The 25,017-nt window shown below is 36.2% G+C and overlaps 1 protein-coding gene across 1 annotated transcript in view; it reads right to left on the bottom strand.

The window, feature by feature from the left end:
* LOC132329967 (adhesion G protein-coupled receptor A3-like) overlaps window positions 1-25,017 on the bottom strand; it is a 255,248-nt gene that overhangs the window by 121,961 nt on the left and 108,270 nt on the right. The window contains exons 6-7 of the mRNA XM_059851706.1: window positions 24,681-24,844; window positions 8,785-8,998 (exon numbers count right to left, since the gene is read on the bottom strand). Coding sequence (XP_059707689.1) covers window positions 8,785-8,998; window positions 24,681-24,844 — 378 coding nt within the window. The remainder of the gene's footprint in view (window positions 1-8,784; window positions 8,999-24,680; window positions 24,845-25,017) is intronic.

A 25,017-nucleotide genomic window follows, 5' to 3' on the forward strand; every position in this document is an offset into this window, starting at 1 on the left:
AATTTCCTAGACTCAGAGACAAATATTTACTGATACACCAGCCTTGTTTCTGATAGAAATGCAATACTTGAACACTGGTTCAAATTATCTCACAAGACAACTCCTCACATTCACACTTTTTATCTTCTATTGCCCTTTCTTCGGATGGTGATAAAAAACAAGCCAGAAAAGATTTATGCAATATAGTGACTAGATTATGAAATTGTCTTCTGAATTGCCATCTGGCCACTGTAAATGATGCATTCATTTATATTCCTCTTGGAATATTTTGATAGCAAGCCCAATGGTGAAACTGTTCATTTACTTACCATCTGGATATGACAAATGATAAATTGATCTTATATCTCTGGAGAATTTGGGGGACTGAATTAAAAAAAAGAAAAAGTATTTTAATACTCAAAGAAAGTAGTCAGTTTGATCCTTTAGCATTCTCTCTGCTTATAATCCTTGGAGAGTTCGACTTCACAGTCCTGGCAGAGGAGGAGGAAGGGGTGGGTCTTTCCTGGGTATAGAATTTTAAAACTCTATTTCACAAAGTGTTCTAGTAGGTCAGTTACATAGCTTAAGTCTTGTCATGGTTGCAGAAGCACGCCCAGGGACTTTCACTCCCAGTCAAAATGCGTTCTTGATCTCTCTCGGCAATGGCAACAAGCCTTGGTTAAAGGCAAGAACCCTCCCATAATCTGAGAACATGGCAGGACTCTGATTTAGCAGCTTGACAAAACCTCAAAAGACTTAAGAGAGGATGGCTCCTTTGGTTGTATTCTTTTCTTGGCTATCCTATCTTACAGGAGCTAACAACCATTGGGCCACAGGTGCCAACACTCTTGCCCCTACTATGCAGCATTCCTAAGGATGGAATATGAGTCAACAAGCATTCCTACGCCCTCTGCATTAGCAATCACATCCCACTCCTCAGCAGTGTGACAGTTGCCACTTTTCTAGGAAATTTTGACTTTCAGGATGAGAAGAAATGGCCTCAAGTTGCAGCAGAGGGAAGGCTTAGATATCAGATATTACAAAAAGGGTAGTCTGCCATTGGAACAGGCTGCCCAGCAGAATTGTGGAATCACCTCCCGGGAAGTGATACTGTGGATGCAGCACCTGGGGATATGGTTTAGTGCTAAATACTTGGACTTGATGATCTTTGAGCATTTTTCAAACGTTAACAATTCTGTGATATTCTATGATGATAAAATGAAGTCAGATATTCATGAGATGGTATCAAGGCTAACTGAATAGGACAACTGCTGCCTGATGAGAAAAGGATGACTAGCAGGCTTTTCTCAACTTTCCCTTTGAAATTACAGTGACCTTCTCATTAAAAACATTGAAAAGAGGAAAGAGAATATACATGATTCTTTTTTGTACTGGGAAATTTCATGCATGGTAGAGTTCCTTTTTACAAGTGTGATGATTGACATATTGAAAAATTAATTAAAATGTACAGCTGATGCAATTGCATGAAAAAGTTGTTCTGATATTCAAGCGAAGCCCGTGGCATTTGTCATTATAAAGAGAGGAGCTGTAATACACACGGAAGCCATAGTCATGTAATCAAGTAACCTATGACAATAGAGTTCTATTTGAGGCATGGTTTTGCATTGCTACAGCTATGCATAACTAATTAGACAATCAGAAGTAGGTCTCATTATGCAAAGTTACTCAGCCATGTCCTGAAGAAGTACTACAGCGACATTTACTGTACGCCCCAGCAGTCATTTGCGTGCCAGGAAACAAAGTAACAAATAAAGAGAGGCTTTAACACCGTGTTTTGATTGGCTTTCCACAAGAAATACTTTAAAGTCTGACTTGAGTTTCTGTAAGATTTAGGAAGAACCAACTGGTCTTCTGGCAGGAAAATAAAAATTATTTACTTTAACTCAGGAGACATTTAGGTTTACTCATATTCTTCTTCAGACAGATAAAAATCTAATGTGTTCCCACAGTTCAGGCAGAAGGTCTGCACAACATGCCTCCAACCCATACCACCTTAAATTATTAATACTAACATGCAATTTAAAAAATGAGTGTTGGTCTCCAGAGTACATTGCTGCTCAGAATACAGCCTTTCACAGGGGACATAAGGTTAAAACAGGGAAAATGAAGAGAGAATCTGTAAATCAAGGCACTTGTCTGAACTCAAATTGCTAGTCTGATCTCTCTGACAAAATTAGTTATTTACCCTTGAAATAAACAGCTTTAGAAAGCTGATGGCCTTTGAAGTAAACTTGTGTCCAGGCAACAGCAAGAAAAAAAGGAAGATGAAAGTTGGTATTCATTTTATGTGAGATGTCTAGCAAGTATTTTCAGGTGTAATCAATTTCTCATACACAGAGGTAATGCAATACACATTTTTTTTTCTTTAGATTGCATATAAAGACAAAGCTTAACTTACCATTTAATACCATCTGTGGGTACCCAAGAAATGTAATCTGTTTTAAACATACTTTTTTCTATAATTTAACTATCGGCTAATTTGTTCACAATCTAGAACAATGACAAGAGTTGGAAAGGACCTAGATTTAATAACAATATATTGACAGAAAATTTAAAAAAACAGAGTGAAAAAAACACAACGATCCAAATAAAAAACCTACTTCCAAAATAAATTAATTTTACAATTTCAAATTATTTGTCAAATGCATATTACTTTGACATGATGCAAATGCAGAAATTAATTATCTAATGAATATTTTATGAGCTTGATGATATATTAGGGTTGGAATACTGACCCGTTTTACTTGCCCACTTGGGAGAAATTTGGAAAGATCCAAAAAGAAGGCAGGACAGCAGCTTTCTACATAAGAACTTCAGGAACAATCTCTATTCTTTCTCAGTATTTGGTGTATCTCTTACAGTGTAAACTTTATTTTATAGTGGCCAGGAGCCACTTAATCACACCACCATAAACAAATATACATGGGGGGGGATTTATCCTGCAGGGAGATAGGGGAGGGGAAAGGAGCTATTTTTATGGAATTCCAGCATATTAATGGGAATATGCCCTACAATACATTCTCAATGTTGAGCAGATTGAAATACATGAAAATTAACAAGTAATTCAGTTGTTGTTTTAATATTATTAACAAGCTTTTCTTTGTGGAAATCGTTTGGTTGACCGGTATTTGGGGTGTTTTACCTGGCACTGGATTCTGGATGTATGTCATAAATGCTCTGATATGCTCACATTTGGTTCACAGATTTACAAACTACTGCCTAGGCTCAGAGAAAATGTATAATTATATCTAACGCTGATGTTGACAGGAAAAGTACTTTAGAAAAAGGCAGCCCTGAGATGTTGACTCCCAACTGCTGCTACAGTGCAGCATGTCCTCAGCTGTGCAGCTGCAGCTGTTTGAAGGGCCACATTAAAATCATTCTGCCCTTAAAAAGTCAAGGCAAAACTTTCTGATTCTCCCTTGTGGGGAGTAAAGTGTCAATTTTTGTTCTTACTACTGAACATTTCAGAGTTGTGGCTGGATAGACCCATATATAGCTGCTGGATATAAGCAGAGATGGAAGCGAGAGGTCAAAATTTAGTGCAAGGCATCTTAATCTGGTCTCAACACCAAAGAAAGTATGTTTTTGTAACATTCTTCAAGGACACCATAAAAATGTTTATATAGTTCTGACTTACTATTTTTCTAAGGTGTTTTAATTCTAGCAGCCAAAATACTTGCATATATTTTTGTGAAAATACCTATTTTTCAATCATGTTTCAATAAGCACTTACCCAAATTAAGACTACAGGTTTTATGACACAGCACAACTCTTAGGTAATGGTCTATTACTTTAATGACAGAGGGCATCATGGTTGCTGCTTTTGCTTTTCATTGTATCAGTCTCTCCACAGGTTATATTTTAAAATATTCCCCACTCCAATTAGTAATTAAACTGTCATTGATTTTATTCAGCTAATTGAAATATTTTTAGATGAAAGACCTAAGTTTAATTAATCTTCCAAATTAATTCACATGAAGGTACTCTTAATCTCACATAATGAAATCCTTACCCTGGGCATTTAATAATATTCTGCAATAATTTAAAATATTATCTTCCTATCTGATATATGAGAAGATTCCTGCTGAAGTCACATCTGTCAGTAGTCCTTTTCTGCCTCCAGTGCCTGAAATGAGTTGTATACCATTGCCTACAGTGTTTAAAGTGACCTCAAAATAATACAGAAATATTGATTTACAATTTAAACTGTTATTTTGCTTCATTTGTTCCTAACTCTTTGACAGCTAAAGGTCAAACTGGGTCAATTAGGTAAAGCAAAAATGTCATCATAGAACAATTTCTGCTTATCTCCCTGGATTTCTCCCTATGACCCATAGCTGCTCATCTCCAAAACTCTCATGCAGCAGAACACAAAGTGATTATAAAATATCTGCTTTTCTGAGTCGTTACTTGGATTCGCTCTAATCTTGTTACTCTTGTGCAATCTCCAATATTCTGCCATGATTAGGTACATATCTGAACTTTCAGTCAAGTATCCAACCTACCAAAATCCTTATCAGGGATTTTCATACTGTTTTTTTTTACCTAGGACCAGTTCAAACCACTGCTGCTTGCTTCATGTCTTTTCCAGATGTATTCCTGCCCAAACTGTTAACAAAGTTTAGGGATCATCTGGGTCATTACATCCTTTGAATTTCTGCCTTTTACACAGAGGTCCTGGAAGCCTTTTGTTCCTTCTCATAGGAAGTGTCTGCCTATAAGTGCCTGGATCTCAAACTTGCCATGATACCACCTGTCTACTCCTGGAATCAATTTCCTTTCTCTAATCATTTCTAAAACAATCTTTATTCTTCAAGTGAAACTGCCTCAATCAAACTCCTCATTCTTTGCTAATATCTGCAGTGATAATTTCAAACAGTAAAAAAAAATTAATTGGACTCAACCTCCTGTTTGGATAACGTAAATTATGATCAAAACTTTTAACTCACAACATTTAATTTGAATTTTTTTTTGTACCTTCGCTATTACAAGTGGACCCTGATTTGAAATTCTTCCTTTCTTCTGCACATTTTTGAGATTTTCCACATAATCATATACCTCTCATCTCAAACACTACTAATTATTTCATTATTTACTTGTCAGTGGCTACTGTCACAATGCAAAGAAGCACTTAGAGGATTTTAAACAGATTCTTAAGCTTAATATATTTTTTAAATTAAAAATCCCACAAAATAAAGTGGCTTTGTCAACCATTTTAGAAGAGTGAGATACTTAGGACAGAGTATAACAGAAAAACACAATTTTCAGAGGATCAAAATTCAGTCCTCAGAGACTGTATTTCCAGTGGCAAATCCATCTACACAACAAAAATTACATCTGAAAATAACTTTTGATCCTAGCACCTGTTAGCCTAGATTTAGTTGAGAGCATGTTGTTTTCTCCAGCTGTAGCTCTCCTTTTTATGGGTTCTTAACTTTCTTCACAGTTTAATGTTTTCAGAAGGAGCACTTGTGGACTGTAGTGGTCCCAGAGCAGCTATTACAGCTGCCGGGGCATAAGCACTGTTAAACACTCTGCACAAGTATTTGCAGAACAGAAATAAAAAGACTTCCAAATTGTCATTATATTCCTTGTGGTAAATAACAAAGTTCTTGAAAATTAAGGTATCTCTGCCACTGTAGAGTTTCTTGGTTCATAGAACTAAAAGAGTTTCCTTTTCTAGTTTAATATTCTAATAACTGTCCTGCTAGCTTCTCCAAACACTGAAAGGGAAGAGTGGGGAAGCTGGGAAAGATGCTGTGCTGCAGAGAATCCTACATGACCTTCCTTCTATGTGGCTTCAGGGATATCAGAGAACCAGAATGTGTTGAGTTAGAACTGCTGCTTATTATTAAACCGATATAATATTCCAGGCTAAAGAAATTAGGCTGTCTTCATGGAAGCATCATTAACAAATTCAGCTAGATCCATTCACAAATGATAGGAAATTAGTCCCACATCATATGTATATTTTCATATATGACTATGACATTTATACACAGGCATAATGACAGAAAATTAAACACCAGCAGCATCAAATATTATTATCATTGGCAAGAAATGGTAAATGCAAGCTAGCAGCAGAATTGAAAACACCTTTTCAAGATCTCCTGTAAGGGAATACTCCTTGCCAAGAAAAATGTCACGGACCGGAATACAGTTCAAAACTTTAGTTTAATTATTGTAACAAAAACATTTATTTTAGTTTATTCTGCTTTATCATAGGAGACAAAAAAATACACATTTGGATATTTTATCCTTCTACTGTTCCAGTTAATAAAACAGAGGGGTTTAGCATGATATTTGTGTTGTAAATCCATGTCCAGAAATATCTGGAATTACCCAATAAAACAACCGCCTAAAAATGTTTGAATAAGCAGCTTTTGGAACATGACTACACCTCTTTGTTCAAAACCAGCTATAGAAATCTTTAAATTGCTAAGTAGCACAGGCCAAAGTCTGTCCTTTAGTGCAATTACAGAAAGCCACAGACAGTGGACATTTGGTGTAAAAACAAGGTATGCAAAGGCAAAATATGATACTGTAAGAACTGATTTCAAGTTACCTTCATTTTTAGTCCAAATCATATACTTAACATTTGATAGCCTCAGGGAGGCATAGCCTTTCTGATGTTTCAGTGCCTTGTACAGCCATGATTTAGCCTTAAGATCTATCACAAATTAGTGTGTAATAGCATGTAACAAGCATATTAATACATGCTATTGTAACATGTAACAAGCATGCTAATATATATTATTTCAAATTTTTTAATAATAATTATATAAATTAGGATATAGTATACATGGTCATAAAGATGGGCTTAATATTAAGAAATGCTGAAGATAATTTTAACAATCAGAACATGGCAAATCTTTTCTTATGTTCAACAATACATGTCTTTACATTTAAAAAAATTGACTTTAAAATAGTGCAGTTTTTAAAAGTAGGTTTGAAAGTATATCTTTAAGAAGGTAATTCTGATCAGCACCTAGATCAAGGCAGAGGCACAGCTGCTTGAGTAGTAGCATTTTTGCCTGGATAAGGATTATGCTCTATGGTCAATGCCCTTCTATCTTATGAAGTGTCATGTACAGTGCAAATAAATGAGGAATTAAAATGTTGCATGTTTTAAACAGCTGTTTAAGGACTTAGAGTTTTATTCAAAAATATTTTGTCTTATTTTAACAGTCTGTATCACATAACTTGGCAAGTCAGAGTATTTTTCCAGGCTATAACAGCAAATGTGATGATGTACTTTAAGAACATTTTTTTCTGAATAGAGGTGGATACTGCACATTCCAGTGCATACTGCACCATCAGCATCAAGGTCACCTCTTAAATGGCACAGTAAACGAGGTAGGCAGGAGATCAACCATCCTTGTTTAAATATGCTATGGTAGACAATGGTTTTTATTTTATAGTCTGGCAAAAAAGAAGTAATGTAAGGTAAAAATCAGTCAAGCTACTTACAGCTTTTTAAAAAAGATAGCTATTTTGGAAACAATTTTAGACTATTTATTTTGGTTTATTAATATGCTTTAAAAATTACTTATACAGTGCAAAATATAATTCAGTTGAAAAACATAATGAGGTGATTAAGAGCATGTATTTTAATTTTTATATAATGGAAATAGGAAGAACATGCTTTAATTTAAGTGACTTGGCAGTTACATAATAGCTCATGCACGTGGCATTACTGTACTAATTGGTCTAATGGTCCTTTTCATTGATATTAGAAGAAAGCCAAGAGCTCTGAGAACAGGTCAGATCTATGCCTCTAGATCTACAGGACTCCAAAAGGGGTCAAATAATCAGTGGGTAGATGAAATTAATAAAGCCAAAAGTCCCTAGTGGACAGGATTTAATTTGACTCCACTCATAACTTCTATTTGATTGTTCAAGAAGCATTTCAGGTCAATTATATTAATAGAAACTGTTTGAGTGAAAAGATGTTAATGATTATCCAGAGCTAATTAGCATAGTTATTTTCACTCCATCTTCTACAAAGAGAAAGGCAGAAGATGCACACAGAATCAGACTCTCTTTTTGATCAGTGATGGAAACTGGCAGAGGACAAAAGGATGTGTGCAACAACTTAGCAGCTTTCAGTGACAAGCCAATACTCTGTGATAAAACCCAAAAATAAACACTGAAATTTATAATTTATTAAATAATGTTTAACAGGAAAACTGAAGCAAAACTGGAACATTACAGTCACTGCCAAATATTTAGTTTTTGCTTCTTTTATGTAAGCCTACTCTACTTCATTCCTCTTGCACTTTTCACATCAGCAAATGCATCTGTAGATCTCTGTATCTCTCAAGCACACAGGCACAGAGATGGTAAAAGTCACAGAAAATTGAGAAATATCTAATAAGAAACAAAAATGAGATTATTTAATTAAAGGTCCATCTTCACAAGTCCATCACTCAGACTTCTAGATGGTGTCATGAAGCTTGGCTTCACTCATGCTACTGAAGCGTTTCTTCTTTTTTTTTGTTTTTTCATGTTTCTTCTCATGGTTTACTGGATAAGAAACTGTTTTTATCTGGTTCAAACCCATATCTGATCAAACCTGGATACTTAGACACAAAAAGTACAATTCGGAACCACAGCCAACCGTAGCCATGAAAAATCCCTCCCTCTGTGCTCAGATTCAAGCACGCAATTGAGTCCCTTCAAATTAAACAACTCCTGATGCCCGTTTTAATGAGGCTTGTTGCAAGTGTCAGATCTGCTCCCCCTGCCTGCAAGCCTGATATGCCAAGAGGTGTGTGTTACCGTGTGATTAGGCAGCAGTCATGGATGATGCTGTCCTCCACGAAGACGCCGCTCTCCTCATCGGTTTCGATCAGGCGCCCCGCGTGGTACCACTGCACCTGGGTGCTGTTGTCCACGTAAGTTGCAGTGCACTGGAAAGGCAAGCGGTCTCCATGGAAAACCACTTGTCTTTGTGATGGGATCAGCTCAAAGAGAGGAAGTTCCAGAGGCCCAGCTGCAGGGAAAGCAAAACCAAAAAAAAAGGAGGAAAGCAAAGTCACAATTAATTCCTCTCTTATGAATATTGTAACATGAACTAATTGTATACTATTCTAGCTTCTTGTATCTTCATGTGAAAATGCTAACATAAGAGATATGACCACTTACTACCCATTGCAGTCTGATCATGTTGTGAGTTCTAGAGATCACTTTTTTCCCACTGGTGTGAGCCCAGACAAACACAGGATTATCAGAAAACAAGTTTCATAAAACAGGTCACAATATGGTTGAGGTTGGAAGGGATCTTTTGAGATGCTCCAACCCAGCTCCCTTCTCAAGGCAGGATGCTTTACTATACAAGTGTACAGAATAAAAAAGTGAGTCTTCCAATTAGAGAAAAAATACAGCTATTAATATAGATTCAGTTAACATTTACAAGACCCCTCCAGTGTCAGTAGAGGAAATGCCCACTTTGCTCCAGAACAAAACTTTCTGCATAGAGAGCCTAAGCTACTTCATATGCCTGGGATTTGGATAATAAGAAGACTAATAATAGTTAAACTTTCCTCTTAAGTTCAACTGTCCCCATGACTTTTCATTTCCTCTTCCTTCTGCCAATTCCACAAGTCATCTCTACTCTCTTGATAATTACTTAACATTAAATATTTATCTAAGTAGCTCTTTTTATCTATTTAAAGATGAATACTTTTTACCATATTTTTTAAATGAACTTTATCTCTCGAAGCTCTCTCCCAGAAACACCCCAATAATGAGAATACTGCACATTCTAAGCAGGCTATTACAAAAAACAGCTCTTTTAATCACAAATCCAAATGCCTAAACACAGTTCAAACAAAAAAAGGAAGTAAGGAAGGTATGTACATTTTTGGCTCTGATGAAAGTCTGCTATTTCATAGGTGTGAGAGTGACTGAAGGTTATTTTTCTCAGTCCTGAAGTCTCATGAACATCGTGCACAGGAGCTCCTACAATAGAGCCTTTTCATCTCAGGATCCAGCACCAAATCAATTCACTGAGCCTGGATTGCTTTTTAACCTCAATCTGCAATCTCACCTTAGACAAAAGACCTATAGTCTTGCACCTTGGTTATCATTCTACTTTGATGAGGAAAGAGATTTTTAAAGCTAGATCTTATCCCTTCTTTTTCTTCTGTTTTCATTTAAAGGCCTCTCATCATTAATATCAATCCATCCTACAGAGTTGTCAGCTGAAAGGTCACCCTTCCACCATTTGCACCACTAGTAACTACCTCAAACATCTATTTTTCTGACAAGTACCTTTTTTTTTTTTCCATTTCACTGCTTGCCATTTTATCTTCCTTAAACTTGCTCCTCAAAATCCTCCATTGCCCATAACAAATACAGATGAACTTAGCCATGCCTATCCAGGTTGCAAGCCATAATCACTGGTTCTACAACTGCTAAAATTTGTGGACAGCCAATAGCGTGCTTCCTCTTACTCAGTATTCCACCCTAACACACTTCTTTATGTCATTCAGGGGCTGTCTTTGGAGCTCTTATTAAATTGTGAGAAGCTGGACTTACAAACCCAGCTTTGGGCCCCTGTTACAATTTTGTTAAACAGTAAACTCATCACCTGCTTTGAGTAAACAGTGAGAGCAATCACTTCTACTTTTATCCAAGGAATGCTGGCCAGCACAGCATGAAAAATTGGTACAACTGAATATGTGCTACTGCTCTTTGGGAGAAGCACACAGAGGATTAAGGGACTAGCAGCTCTCTACTGAAATGTTTAAGTCTGCTTTGACTGTAAAGTGCAGCCTTCAGAAAGCAATCCTTACCTGTGCACACATCCTGTAATTTACCTTTTGATTGCAGCTGTTATATGGAGACAATGATGTGATACTAAAAATTCCTTGAAATATACACAGTATCTTTATATGACTTTTGGCTTCTAATTAAGAGAAGAGAAGGTAAACCAGATTAATGCCTCATTCCTAATAGCTGCATCCTTGGTCTCAGTCATTTATATTAAACGTCTTTAACGAGCAGATGGAAAGAATCTCTCTCTCCAAAAAGTTGTGATTTTTGTGTTGCATTATGAAGTCAATTATAGAATATAAGGAAATATATGGGATACAAATTTATCCATAAATTAATTAAATGACTACCAAAATGTAGAAAAATTAAGCATACTGTGACACATATGACAGCAATAGATACTTCTCACAGAAACAAAATATTTCCCATCCATACAGTAGTTTTTAACTGAGCATGGTGTATCTGGTGGAATGGTTTTGGTCACACAGTGAGTTACACACTGTGTCAAGAGGCTATGAAGTAGGAAGAGTGTGAACTAGAATATCAATATCTTTAAGTCAAGTTAAATAACCTCCTGAGCATATGGATGAAGTGTAACACCATCACTCTGAATTTATCTCTCTCTTGAGCGTTGGTGTCCAAGGCTCCCCCATAACCATTTGTTGTTCAGCCTTGGGGATCACCAAACCCAGAAATGCAGTGGGAATGAGGTCTTCTCTACAGGTTTTGTCAGTTGATGATCAGAAGTGAACAAAAACTTTACTTCAGCATGCCAACAAATTATCAGTCCTATCAAGAGTGTATTCATTTTCTTTTTCTTTGCAAATCATTTTAAGTGCCAACAAAGATGCAAAATTAATTAAACATACCCTTGGAATTAAACATACCATTATGCTAGGATATCTTCCTGACCAACTTTGAGAATGTACCTATTTGGGTTGGCTAAACTGAAAAATAATGCTGAAAACTCATTTTCAAATTAAAAATAATAAAATTGCTATGGATTATGACATTTGTAGACCATGGAAGGTAAACATAAGTACTCCTGGAAAACATCTGCTTTTAATCTCTGTGATGTTCACATAAAAACATTAATACCAGAGCTAATCTTCAGTTGTTTTCCAGGGATAGTAATGGTTTAAATGTCTGAGGCTGGTTCTGCAACCATTACTCATGCAGAAGTTCCAGTTAACTTCTGTGACACAGCTCACAGTTATGAGGATTAATCACACCAATAAGAGTTTCAGAATTATGACCAATACCTTTTATCCCAAAAGGCTATAAAATTATTGTAGTTACATCAGCATCAGCTGGAAATACTTATTTTAAATCCATAATCCAACAACCTTTCAAATTCAGAATAAAAATAAAAGTATTTATTAACATACACACATCATCAAGCTTGACTTTGAGAATAAATTAAGTAAGAAATTCTGAAAGTATTTGGAATTATTTTGGTATTGATTTGACAGCACTTTAAATATAACAGCTCTGGCAAGCATAGTCCTATACAGTTGATTTTTTTCTTTGATTATGTGAGTAATAAAGACTAAATCAGAATTACTAAATATATATGAACTCTGATGCTCATATTCATGCATATGTGTGTGTGTATGGCACACACAACAGCCTCATAAAATCAAAATGTTTACTATTATGTGTTGAGAAGGGAGGGAGTGATTTACAGGGAATTTATTTACTTTTTACACACATGAAAAATATTCCAAGATGCTCCTTCCAAGACAATTCACTGTGCCGCCCTCGATCTTGGAGCCAGCACCCCTATCTGCAAATGAGAGGTGTGACTCCCCTCAGGCATTCAGATCAAGAGCTGATGGAGTGTTTTACAGTCTTTACCTGTCTTGTCTCTCCAGTCAGCACTAATCCATGATTGCAGCAGAGCACCACAGGAATCACTGATTGCAGCATGAATCTAAAGGTCTAACCCATCATTACAGTAATTACATCTTTTTCGTTATCTTTCACTTCTCAGCAGAAAAGGGTTTTGTTGACTGAAGGCCAGACTCTCTCTGCCATCTACTCTTGTATTTCAGATTAGATCTAGACTAGAATACTGAGGACATACAGAAAAGGAATCAGGTTACACAAAATCCACAGAAATTAATATGATCACTTGTGTCCTTTTCCAATAGAGTATATTCCTGCATATTTTAATGCACACAGTGCTCCAAGATGTTGAAAAAGAAAATAGAAATTATTTTAAAAACAATTAGCAAAAATAGAAAAATAGCAATGTGCACTGAAGCTCTACAGAAATGTTGCAATGCATATGCCCTTAATATACTTATAGAAGAATTTGCGTCACACACATATGCACACATCATGTATTTCCTGGTTTTCCTTACAATTCAGTTCTTGAGATTTTAAAAGTATTCCAGCTTTCCATCAAACTTTGGCCTTCTATTTTGTTTTAAAAGTTGGAAAGGAGAAGAGTATGAAGGAAATACTGCTGTTTCTTCACATACATGGAACAAAAATGCTTATAAAAAAGATAAAAGAAGTGTATATTTACCCATATTTTAGTTACATTTTTAAGTACCATATTACTATCTTTAGGTAATATTCAATTCCAATGAGTGCACTCTACTGTCTTCTGGGAGAACGACTAAAAGCAAACCTGTAAGTACAAAACCTGGCCCATGCAACAGATCTGTCTAAACACTACAGAAAGTTGGCTAGTCATTAACCAACATGACCAGCACAAGGTAGTGGAGAAACTGTCCTACTTCCAGCCAGCTTTGTTGCATTTCCTGCTGCATAACCTTTAATCTGGGCACCTCAGCTCTACAGGTCAACAGCTGCTAAGTGCATAAACCTGTACTACACCAGCACCTTCTGCTGTTCAGTCTACCAGAAACAGTTTTCTGCTATACATTTCTGGTCCTCATTAAATGGCTTTGTTTGCTATCAACAGTTTTCCCATAACCAGAAATAGGAAAATCCACAGGTTTCTCCAGGCCGTCCTCTCATCGGCTCAGCACTACACTGCTCACGTCTCAGGATACACCTTTGACTTCAGTTTATTGGTAGAAAATTCAGTTTTCTACAGTGTACCACAAGCTTCTGGGACAGAAATAAAGCCAGAGGTTGGCATTTTGCTTCTTGTTAATCACTTGATTTATTGTATTGCCAATGGGCTTTTTATTTGAACTGAGTGTGCCTACAGAGTGCGGCACATCCTGCTGACAAAAGTGTGAGTTAGAGCTCTAATATTTGTATACAGTCTCAGTGGGAAAGAAATGTGCATGGAAAGCACAGTGGGGGGAAGCTGGAAGTGAGGACAAAGCAAAGGAACCAATCCAAGAAAAAGGACAGATGAAAATGAGGAAAAACAAATTGAAATACATTAGTTAAAAATCTGAATTGCTGACAGTGCAAATTACATCTGATATTTACCAAATGGTACTGGAGAAAAGAGCGTGATCTGAATTGCTCCAAGAGCCAGCTCTGCCAAAAAGGGAGGTGCCAGCACACCAACACCAGTTTCTGTGTTGCAAAATTTGCTGGCAGTAAGGAAGCGGGTCACAGACCACACCACGTGCCAAGGAAGTCAAGAATGAATACAGAACTGAGGCCAAGCTTCAGTTTTAATAAAAGCTGTGCCTGGCTCCAATTTAAACATAATATCAAGAAAATACAGATGCCAACATGTATTAACAGCAGAATAAGGTAAGTCTCCTGGGCTTGGGACAAGAAAGTTTTGTATCACATTCATTTACTACTCACTGCAGGAAAAGCAGAGCTTTTGTTCATGTAATAGCTTCTTATTTCCACCAGCTTCATAACGCTGGCATGGCAAGAGACAGTCCACACCATTTTATCAGGCCCTTTCCCTCTCATACATGCTTTTCAAACAGGAATATCAAGCAGTGCTTTTCCTTTGGTTGGTTTGTTGTTGGGGGTTTTTTTCTTCCCAGCATCTTCTCATTAAATTATGGGGTTATGCTTCTTTTGTAATGCTAAGTGTTGCACTGAAATGGTAGCCACTAACCACAGAGCAAGATTTCTGATATGCATGCTGTTCTACCTAAATCTACAAGATCTTTATTGCGACTTTACTCCTGCAAACTTCTATAAAGCCATCAAAGGAGATCAGCAGAAATAGTAAACAGGATTTCTCATAAGTTAGAAGGACAGTGAGCCCAGGCTGTCACAGTCCATTGCTGCTGGTGCTGCAGTTACCTGTGTAGCTGACCTCATAGAGGTATTCCTCTGACACAGAACAGAAACTAAAATTCAGGGCAAACATGCCAAGATGAGCTACAATCATAGCTTTGAATGAGTCTTCAAGACTCACTTGGATTATATAACTAATCTGATTTATTTACTTAAAGTAATTTACAGCTAGATGGAAAATAAGAAAGGCTGAGCTGGGGAATGTACAATTCAAATCTAGTCACTTTTGGCAAATCCAAGTAATACAGGTTTCATCCATCACTCAGCAGATGGATGACATTTCCAGCCATGACAAAGTTATTTACCCTGTCTTAGTCTACCGGAGTTTCCTCCAGATTCCCAAGTCCCAGTAAAATTAATTTTTCTTTTTGCACCAGTTCTAAGGACTGATGTGTCTTAAGAGGGAGCACAAGAAAAAGCCCTTTCTTATTTACTGGTGATAGCAGTGATTTACTTGATAGGAAATCAAGTGGCAGTGAAAAACAGAGGTAACCAGTTTCACTTATTTAATAACATTTCATTTATTTAATATAAATGTCAAATACCATAACATATTAATTTGAAAAATGTTAAGTTACTTGAAAGATTTCCACAATATGAAATTCAAGGTTTTGTTCCAGTTAAACAATTTAAAAATTGCATTGGCTTGCACTGGCATAAAAATCGAAAAGAATAGGCAAACAGTTTTGCATCACTGATTTCTTTCCTATCAAATAAAACTGCTGCAACTTTTCAATTTTTTATTTTCAAATTGTCCCAGAACACTACTTCAGAAGCTGGGGAGCATTTGATTATTTGCCATATGCTGAAATTGACATATTGACAGCTATGGTACTGGAAGATTCATCAACACAAATTTCTTCCTGGCACCAGCCAGAAACCCACTGTTGAAAAGCTGATTTTGATTACTCAAATTACCCTTATGGCAACTGAACTGGCTGGCTCATGGCTTTGCATACTTATTACAGCTTGCAGTTAATAAAAATGGCTGAGCAGTGGAAAGGTAAAGCACCCAACTCTACAAAATCACAGATTCATAGAATGGTTTGGGCTGGAATGGACCTTTAAATGCCCCCTTTAAACTGCCCCTGGAATGAGCATGGACATTTGCTCCCTAGGTTTGGTTAGAGTCCCACCCAACTTGACCTGGAATATTTCCAGGAGTGGGGCATGCACCACATCTCTGGGTAGCCCATTGCCAGTGTCTCACCACCCTTATTGTAAAAACCTTCTTCTTTATATTTAATGTAAATAGATCCTCTTTTAGTTTAAAAGCATTACTCCTAATTCTATTGCTACAGCCTCTACTAAAGAGTCTGTCTCCATTTTTCTTATAAACTCTCTCTAGGTAAGAAAGGATGCACTGAGGTCTTGGAACCTTCACCTCTGCAGCTGAGCAACCTCAACTCCCTCAGCCTTTCCTCACAGGAAAGATGTTCCATGTCTTCAATCACCCTTGTGGCTCTCCTCTGGACCCACTCCAGCAGGTCCAACAGGTATAATCAAATACACTGATTAGTTTTATCTAACTGGAAAGTGCAGTGGTAGCACTCATCTTTCCAAACCTTAAACCTTTCTTAATTTCAAATCATAACTCTACACTCAGATCACAGAAAGATGGTGACAGGAATGTCCCAACAGTGTCAGTGATTGTCCCTAATTGCCCAGAGTCCAGAAGGCTGCAGGAGTTCTCATCTACACCAAAAAAAAAAAAAAAAAAAAAAAAAAAAAAAAAAAAAAAAAAAATTTAAAAAAAAATTTTAAAAAATTTTAAAAATTCTTAAAAGAAATGCTGAACAAGCGACAGTTCTGTTGAAGTATTAAATTTTTCCATTCCAAGCTCCTTTCAGCCCAGCTGACAGTGTCAGATGCTCTCAACAGCCATTTTTATACAAACAAAAAAGAAAGTGCTGTATGTTGATATGTGCCATAAGAATGTGAAATGCCACTATGGTATAGTCCACCTAATTGAAAGAGAGATTATTAGGATGAAAGCTTTATGGGGAATTTTGCTAGGATAACAATTAAAATTAATTACAGCAAACCCTAATAATCATTGTTATTGGACAATATTAACATAAGTTTGTTAAAAAGCTTATATAATTTTACCCAGAAATCACCAGTATAAAATTTAACCCTAGTGTTTTAATGTTCATGTTACCATAATAAATAAAGAATATATCTTCAGAGATAATCAATGGGTTGTAGTCAAGACTGTTTTAACATTGTTTGGTTCATAAGCAACTGGCTTTTGAATATGGCCAGCCAAGTGCTCAAGGGCAGGAGTTTGAAGATTAAAAAGGCCTCATTTCACTGCTATTCTCACTCCACTTTGGTTAAATTTTCCTTCCGTCATTTTGCATTGTCAAAATAATGTAGAAAATAAGACACAAGTGTACATTAAAAACCTCTAATGCAGTTTATAAGAGTAAGCTTTGGTAAAAACCCCAAAATGGGCACATTTCCTATGTATCTAAATCAGCAAGATTTCAGGGATGAAAATGTTTCTTTAGATGAGTTTTCATGTGTGAGCAAAAATGCAACAAAATATGTTGTAGTCAGATGTCATCCTCAAATGAACATTTTAATATTTCTGCTATTTCACATTCATAAGGTTTAACTGTTAGTAATTTTGTGCCCTCAATCTTGCAGCAGTGTTCTACACTGCCACTAAGGAAGTTAGATAATAATGTGTAATATTAAATTTAGGACAACATAGTCCTTTTCCCCCCATTTTGAAACTGATCATATTAGATGAGAAATCTAGAATTTGGAGACAAAAGGTTAAAGCATTGTTCATTTCATACTACCAAATGATAGTATGGAAACCAACTTTGATATACAAATGGCCTCTTAGCTCTAACATAAAATGAACTTTCCCCTTATATCTTTAAAATACCAAAATATACAGTTATATTATCTGATTTATGTACATTCTGTTATTATGCATATTTTCTTATTAAAGAAAATCCTGAATTGCTAACATTGTAAAACGAAAGTAATTGAAAGAGGATTTAAATACTGCTAATTGTATCACTATCCCTATCTTGCAAAACCTAATCCTGTGAAAGGTTATTAGTGTGAATATTCCTATTTTAACATAATTAGACATACTCATGTGATTAGGCACTCCCTGTAGAATTAGAGCTGAAGTCTTGATCCTGCATACTGGAAGACAATGATGCTCTGCATGAATGCAGCAAACTACCTGTGGACTGCCAAGAAACTGCAGGACTGAAATCTAAATCTGGATAATTAATCCATCATTCCTCCTGCTTGAAGTTTTGAGTTTAGCCAGTTAGTACATCCTGAAACCCCCCCACATTTAAATATTTACACTGAGTTAAAGCAGTAAGAATGACTTGTAAATTAAAAAATAAATGATTGAAACAATAATATCAAACCTGTCCCTAAGTTTAAGTAACAAATGCTACCAAAAATATGTTTTGTGTACACTGAAAAAAATATAGGAAGAAAAAATACTCCTTGGTAATTTTAAGACAGTGATTTTTCTTGCAATACATTTTACATAGAAAAGGAAACTTTCAACAATAATCTATGTGCAAATATATATATTTATAATTTCAAGACTTGAATGGGAATGCAGATATTTAATTTTTGGCACCACATGAAAAAAGCAATTTCAAATCTCACTTCTTAACCATATCCCTAACACAAGATAGTTAACAGTATTCTTAAAAACTGATACAGATCAAGGCTGATTGTATTCCGTTGATTTCAGCTTAAATCTAAATGTTGAAAAAGTTCTTTCAAAGACAAGATTCCCAAGTATCTAGTTTTTTCCCTCTTCAGCATTTTAAAAGTACATATTTCTTTCAAAATTCTTATTATTGGACAGTGGATACTAACTTACTCTCCTAGGAATGATGGGGAAACAATGTGCAATTGCATCAGGTAAAATTATAAAGACATTTCAACAAATACAGCATCTAAAACAACACTATTCCATCATTGCTGAGAAAGCATTTAATGCCACACTATTTTAAGAATCTATGTCAGGGCAAAAGAAAGCTGCTTCAAAAAAATAAAAGTATTTTATAGAGGAAGTGTAGAAAAGAAAATGTCCTATTTTTTCCCCAATGGTATTACTCCAATTGATTTAAAATGTCTTGAATGTTTCAAATTTTTTTTTTTTGTATTTTAGGTAAGTTTGCAAAAAAATTTAAAATTGCTTATAAAAATAGACTAGGGAGCGGCATGTGGCCTGAGAGAAAGATATCCTAAGGTTCTCCTGATATTTCAGCATGAGAAATGCAGATTAGAAAAGGTGACAGTAGATAGCTAATGAAGAAAGTAAAATCGAATCTTAAAACAGGCAAGAAATCTCTAACAACACAAGTAGAATGAATGCATAAAGCACATAATTGTGTTTTTTTCTTTTTTTGCTTAGCACAAGTTTTAATGTGAGCAGGTATGGAGCATCAGAGCAAAAAGCACCTACATTTTAGCCTGACTCTGCTCCTTTGGGGGAACAGATACTCTGATTCTCTGTGAAGTGAAGCAAACTACAGAAGACAAGGTGCTGGTTAAGTACAAACAATTCCCTAACAAGTTTATCTCCTCCCTTCCAATAAATTATTCACATTTTCTATGAAACATTTAAAGAATTTTATTGCAGAATACAGAGGTCAGAAAAGGATTTACTTCTTTGACTTTTACTCCTCCCTTTGAAGTGTCCATCCTAAGTAGGGAGTCTATCATTCCCCAACCCCACATTTCAATAATATTTTGTGAGTCAGAACTTGCTAATTTCATTCATGAGTTAACACTTTAGACTAAGGTAGTTTACAGAATTCAGAGATTCAGTCTCATCTCTATTTCTATTAGGATGGATTTTTATTCTACTGCAGTGTTAACACTTTTCTCAGCAGACAGCCCCCTAGGGCATGGCAGCAGCCTCACCACACAGATCCTACATAGACAAAACCCCAGTTCCATTTTGAGTGCTCACTCCTTGCCATCCCTGGTGAAAGTCCAAACGGACTATGAAAGCTCTTAGTGAATTATGAACCAACAAAAAGAATTTCTCACTGTAAGTTTGATGTAAATACTCACAGTTCTATGGATCACAGCCAACAGGTGCACCACCCGTGGACAGAACACACATTCTGGCACAACACATTCTTTCAAAATAATTGACTGGAATAACCCCTCTGTGAAACGCCCTACAGTTAATTTTCATGAATGTGAAGCACACAGAGCAACAATTCAAATCCAGCCTCTGGGTACTCCACCTCTGAAAAATGGCTCCTGTGACTCAGGAAGTATTTATGGTAGATGAGATGGTACCTAAAACCAGATGCTATCTCACCCATGTCAATACAAGAAGGGAAAATTACTCATCTGAGATATATGTCTCGTAATTTGCTGTTGGTCTGTGCTTTCCAAGTTCCATTTCTACCATATTTTCTCCTGAGACCGTGTCCTCAACGAATGTATCTAACATTTGTGCTTATAAGTGTTTCCTTTATCTTTGGAGTTTCTTTGCTGAGGATGGTATAAGGAGATGTATTAATACTAGCTTTTTTAATTGTCTCCCTTTCCTAGTTGTAATTATTGCAACAGCATGGGTTTTTCAGAGATGTGCAGACTATAGGTGAATGAATAACCCTGTATCTTAGAACTTCTTGTAACTCTTGTCCTACAGTCCTGTGTTGAAGCAGCTCAACACGGAAAGAGATTTTCTCCCATTCAATTCAACACAGATAATAAGGAAGTGGGAAAGAGAAACATTCAATGCAGAAGCATAATGAAGAGAGAAGCAATCGATTTGTTTCTTCCAAGGAAAAGACCTGTGCATAGCTTTACATCAACATAGAGAAAAAGGGCAAACACAGTTTTTGGAGATTACCTTTAGCCAGCGTCTCATATGGGGAGTCAGATGCAAAGAGCCAGAGCAAGGTCTGCTCAGGTGGCCAGAGAGCCACCCAGCAGTGTTTAAGATTGTTTCATGGGGCAAGATTGCTTTATGGGGCTTTCTGGCAGACTGCCTCACAGCACGGCTCAGAAAGGTAAGGGCAGCTACAGGAAAGGTGTCCTGCAGCAGAACGAGCTTGCCTGAAAGTGCTGTGATGCACTGATGTGAATGCATGCACAGCAAACCATCTGGCTGAGTAGAGTAAAATCACTTGAAACCAATGTAGACTCTTCTGTGCATTTAGATTTCCTGAGAACCAAGATACTACCTCTAGTTCTTTGAACCTGTCTGCTTTATAGGTCCATGCAACCATATCACAACCAAGATTAGAACAGTAGACCACAGAAACCTGAAAAGCAACTGACACCAAAAAAGAACAAAACTTATTTACTAACTGCATGAAAAAATCCATAACAATGAAGAAGAAAAATGCAATTTATTATGTATTAATGCAATAAACTCTAAGCAAAAAAACAGATTTCTCAATATCCTTTTATATTTTCTTTTCAAGCAGTTTCTTTTTTAATTAACAAAAGGGAATAATATGTTCTCAATTACTTATTTATAAACATCAGTAGAGCATATATATATTCAAAACCCAAGGTTTTAATTTGTAGGAGATCTGTATGAGGAACAGCACTCTGTCCCAGAAGAATGAGATAATTTTCTTTGTGGAATAAATAAATAAATAAATAAATACATACATAAATAAATGTCTTAAGGCACCATAAAATTATTTCTGTACTTTGACCTTTGCAATATTTTTTGGTAATATTTAGTAAACATTTTCAGCATTTTAGTCAAAACGTTTATTTAAATATTATTGATATTATGTCAACTACTTTCTAACTTTTAAGTAAGATCTAATTGCAGGTAAAAAGAAAGTCAGCACTTTTGCAAACATCTGTTTTGATGAGTCAATGTTCTTTAGCAGAAAAGCACTCCATCACAGTTATATGTCAATTGTAATTTGCAGAACAACTGGATTTTTACTTATTCATGCCGTTCAGAAACATCAACACAGTTTTGAAACGGAGAAACTAAATACTCATATCTCATTTATCAGTATAAATAATCAGAACCCAGCTTTAAGAGCAACCTTTCATAATCCCCTTAGGACAAAGACACACACAGGTCTTTCCTGAGTGAAGAATTTGGCTTAGAGAATCCATCTCTGCTGCTGATGTGAGCCAGAGAAAATCTCAGACTCCTGTCAGACCTCAGCACTCGTATTTAGGAAAAGTAGAAATTTATAGCACTCGTTTTCAGGAAAATACAATTTTCCTCCTGGAAATTGAGTAACTTGTATTTGGAGTCATGGAGAAAGAGTAACAAGGCACTGCATGAAGCCAATTTCCTAACCCTTTTCAGAAAGATACTCTGTCCATACCATTATGAATTCACCACAGTCCCTCATCATTAAGGCAGAAGACAAGGGCAAAACCACACTTTATCCTCCAACTAGCTTTTCAGCCTTATTTCCAACATTGTGAAGAACTGTTTTATAACCAAACATTTCTGACAGCTGGGGAGTTTTGTTTAAGAAGATTTAAGTAGCTCTTAAAAGCTGTTAGTGAAATATTCAAGCAGAACCCTGGGGAATTCTAAAACTGCGCAGTTACATAGCTCCTAAAACTCCTAAAGCAGGTTTTAAACTGTTTCCAACAGACAACTTACTACTTTGGCTATCATGAGTAACTAGATGTGTGAGAAAGATTTGCCAGGAAGAAATCCAAAAGATTATTTTTTTCTCACCTCAACATATAAATTAAATCTAAAAAGCTGAAACTGCTCCCTGTAGCTATTCAGAGTCCACATATTTTGACTTTTTGGTTCATTCCCTAACTCCCCTGCAAAACTCTTTGCCCATTTCTCTCCTATTTTAATTTTTCCCCTTTCATTCTTCTTATTTTGCCCATCTTGTGACTGTGATATCTCATGACATCTTTTAGCATGTAGAAGGAAGACCAGTGTCTATAAATACCTGACAGTACAGATGATGTTCACATGAAGGAGTTTTTAATTTTTAAGTCATTCAATATTTTCTTTAAGATATGTTTAATTTGATCAGCTCTGTGCATATTTCAACATGTATTATTTATAAATCATCCTCAATAGCTATTATTATTTTGGTGCCAGACAGCCTTCTATTACGCCTAAGCTCAAATTAACTTACTGAAAATGAAATTGCTAAATGTTCTGGGCACTGTGAGCTACCCAGCAGATACTCTGAGCACCATGAAATGCCTGGCAGATATTACAGAGCTGGTGGAAGGCTCAGCAATTATAACCACTGTAAAACTCTGTGGATATTGGAAGCAAAGTCAAGCTACTGGCAGTCATTACAGCCCTTGTCAAGTGTTCTGTGCAAATAGGAATTGTAAATAGGAGTGAGAACTAGATGGGCATTATGAATTCTGTATCAAAGGTTTGATAAGGAGTCCTATTAGGAATTAAATTATGAAATTCTGAGAAAGTGCTTTCATTTCCTCTGTAGAATTCAGAGATCTATATTCGCTTGTTACCTGGAAATACCAGTTAACAGTCCTTAATCACTCTTCTGATCATTCCAGCACTTTTAGAAGAAGTACTTTTCCTGCTGGGAAATGGATCTCTATGAAGATGCCCATGCTGGCTCTCTATAAAATGGGAGCTTAATATTTGAATAGTATTGCAGAATTTCAAATGTTTGGTAACACAGACTCCTGGAAATGTCTCTGCCTTGCACTCACAAGAGCTCATTCCATATTTGCCTCCAGACACCTGCCTGTGTTTCCTTAACAATTCACCTGATGCACCATCGGTAGGTAGTATTCACATCCTTGAACATTTCTTCCATGCTATAAACATCTGTATTTGCTGTTAAAACCGATTCTCTATATCATTCCAGGCAACTTCTGATCTCCCTCCTGCTGTTAATATGTTTGTTACAATGCACATCACTCTTCTTGTGGTTATTAGGAGAAACATGTGACTCTCCTTTTGTTTGCAAAAGACATTAGCAAAGTCACAGTCTCAGCAATTTTCTGTCATTCAAGCATGTCAAAGATTCAAAGATTCTGAAATTCATCAGCCATGTGAAATTAGACTTTTGATTCTGGAACCCACTTGCCTCATGTCAGGCAGTGATCTTTTCTCTGCAGTGTGATACTTTTAAGAATCTCTGGCTTAATCTGCTCATTGCTAGACAATGCCCAGTGTGAAATGAGTTTCCTTTACCTTTTTGCTTTCTCCCTCACACCACATCTATCATGTTTGTTATGGTGGAAAATATACAAAAAACATTTCACTTCTACATCTTCAAATACAGAATTCACCTAACTGAAGCTCACTGTAAGAATTCTATTCATCCCCAGGAAGTGACGATAAAACATACCGAGTCTGAAAGAGGTTGATGAAAATAAAAAATACAAGAATTAAATTTGACATCAATAGCACTCTTTCAGACACATAACTTTAAAGAAATATTATATAAACTCATGTAGGAATCCTCAGTTTCATGAAGAATACAATGTAAAACTAGCATCATAGCTGAATGTTTTATCTCATAATTGCATATTACTGAATACATTGCAGAACAGTGGTGGTTTTGAGATATTAAATAAGAAATTTCTAATTTTTTCTGTTCTCTTTCATTCTCAGGTCTGTCTTCTGTGTCACACACCTGTCAGATTTATTTTTTTTTTCCGTATAGTTTCTGGGGTTTTGATATTTTCTCTGGATTCCACTTCAATTTATAATGCTAAATGAGAGTACAACTCACCACAGATGAGCTGGTTTTCCTTCAGGCTGTAAAGTGACAGCCCATGTAAAGCACTGGGGTAAGCACAAACTGTTTCCTCGGCTATTCGGACTGAAGCGTTTCTGGCCCATTGCAAGACCCATTTCAGGTTACAGTCACAAATCAGTGAATCTGTGTTGAAATGTCTACAAAGGCAAAGAATGACCACAGCTGGTAAACATGCAGTTTCCATGAACATATTTTCTTCTGCTAGATTCAGATTATCTAATTCCAAAGAGAATTTTAGATTAATGCATAACTATGGATGCATGAATTCAAAGATATTCTGAGACAACCAATGCACACTGTCCCACTGTTT

Source organism: Haemorhous mexicanus, chromosome 7, assembly GCF_027477595.1.
Source record: "Haemorhous mexicanus isolate bHaeMex1 chromosome 7, bHaeMex1.pri, whole genome shotgun sequence".
Lineage (NCBI taxonomy): Eukaryota > Metazoa > Chordata > Aves > Passeriformes > Fringillidae > Haemorhous > Haemorhous mexicanus.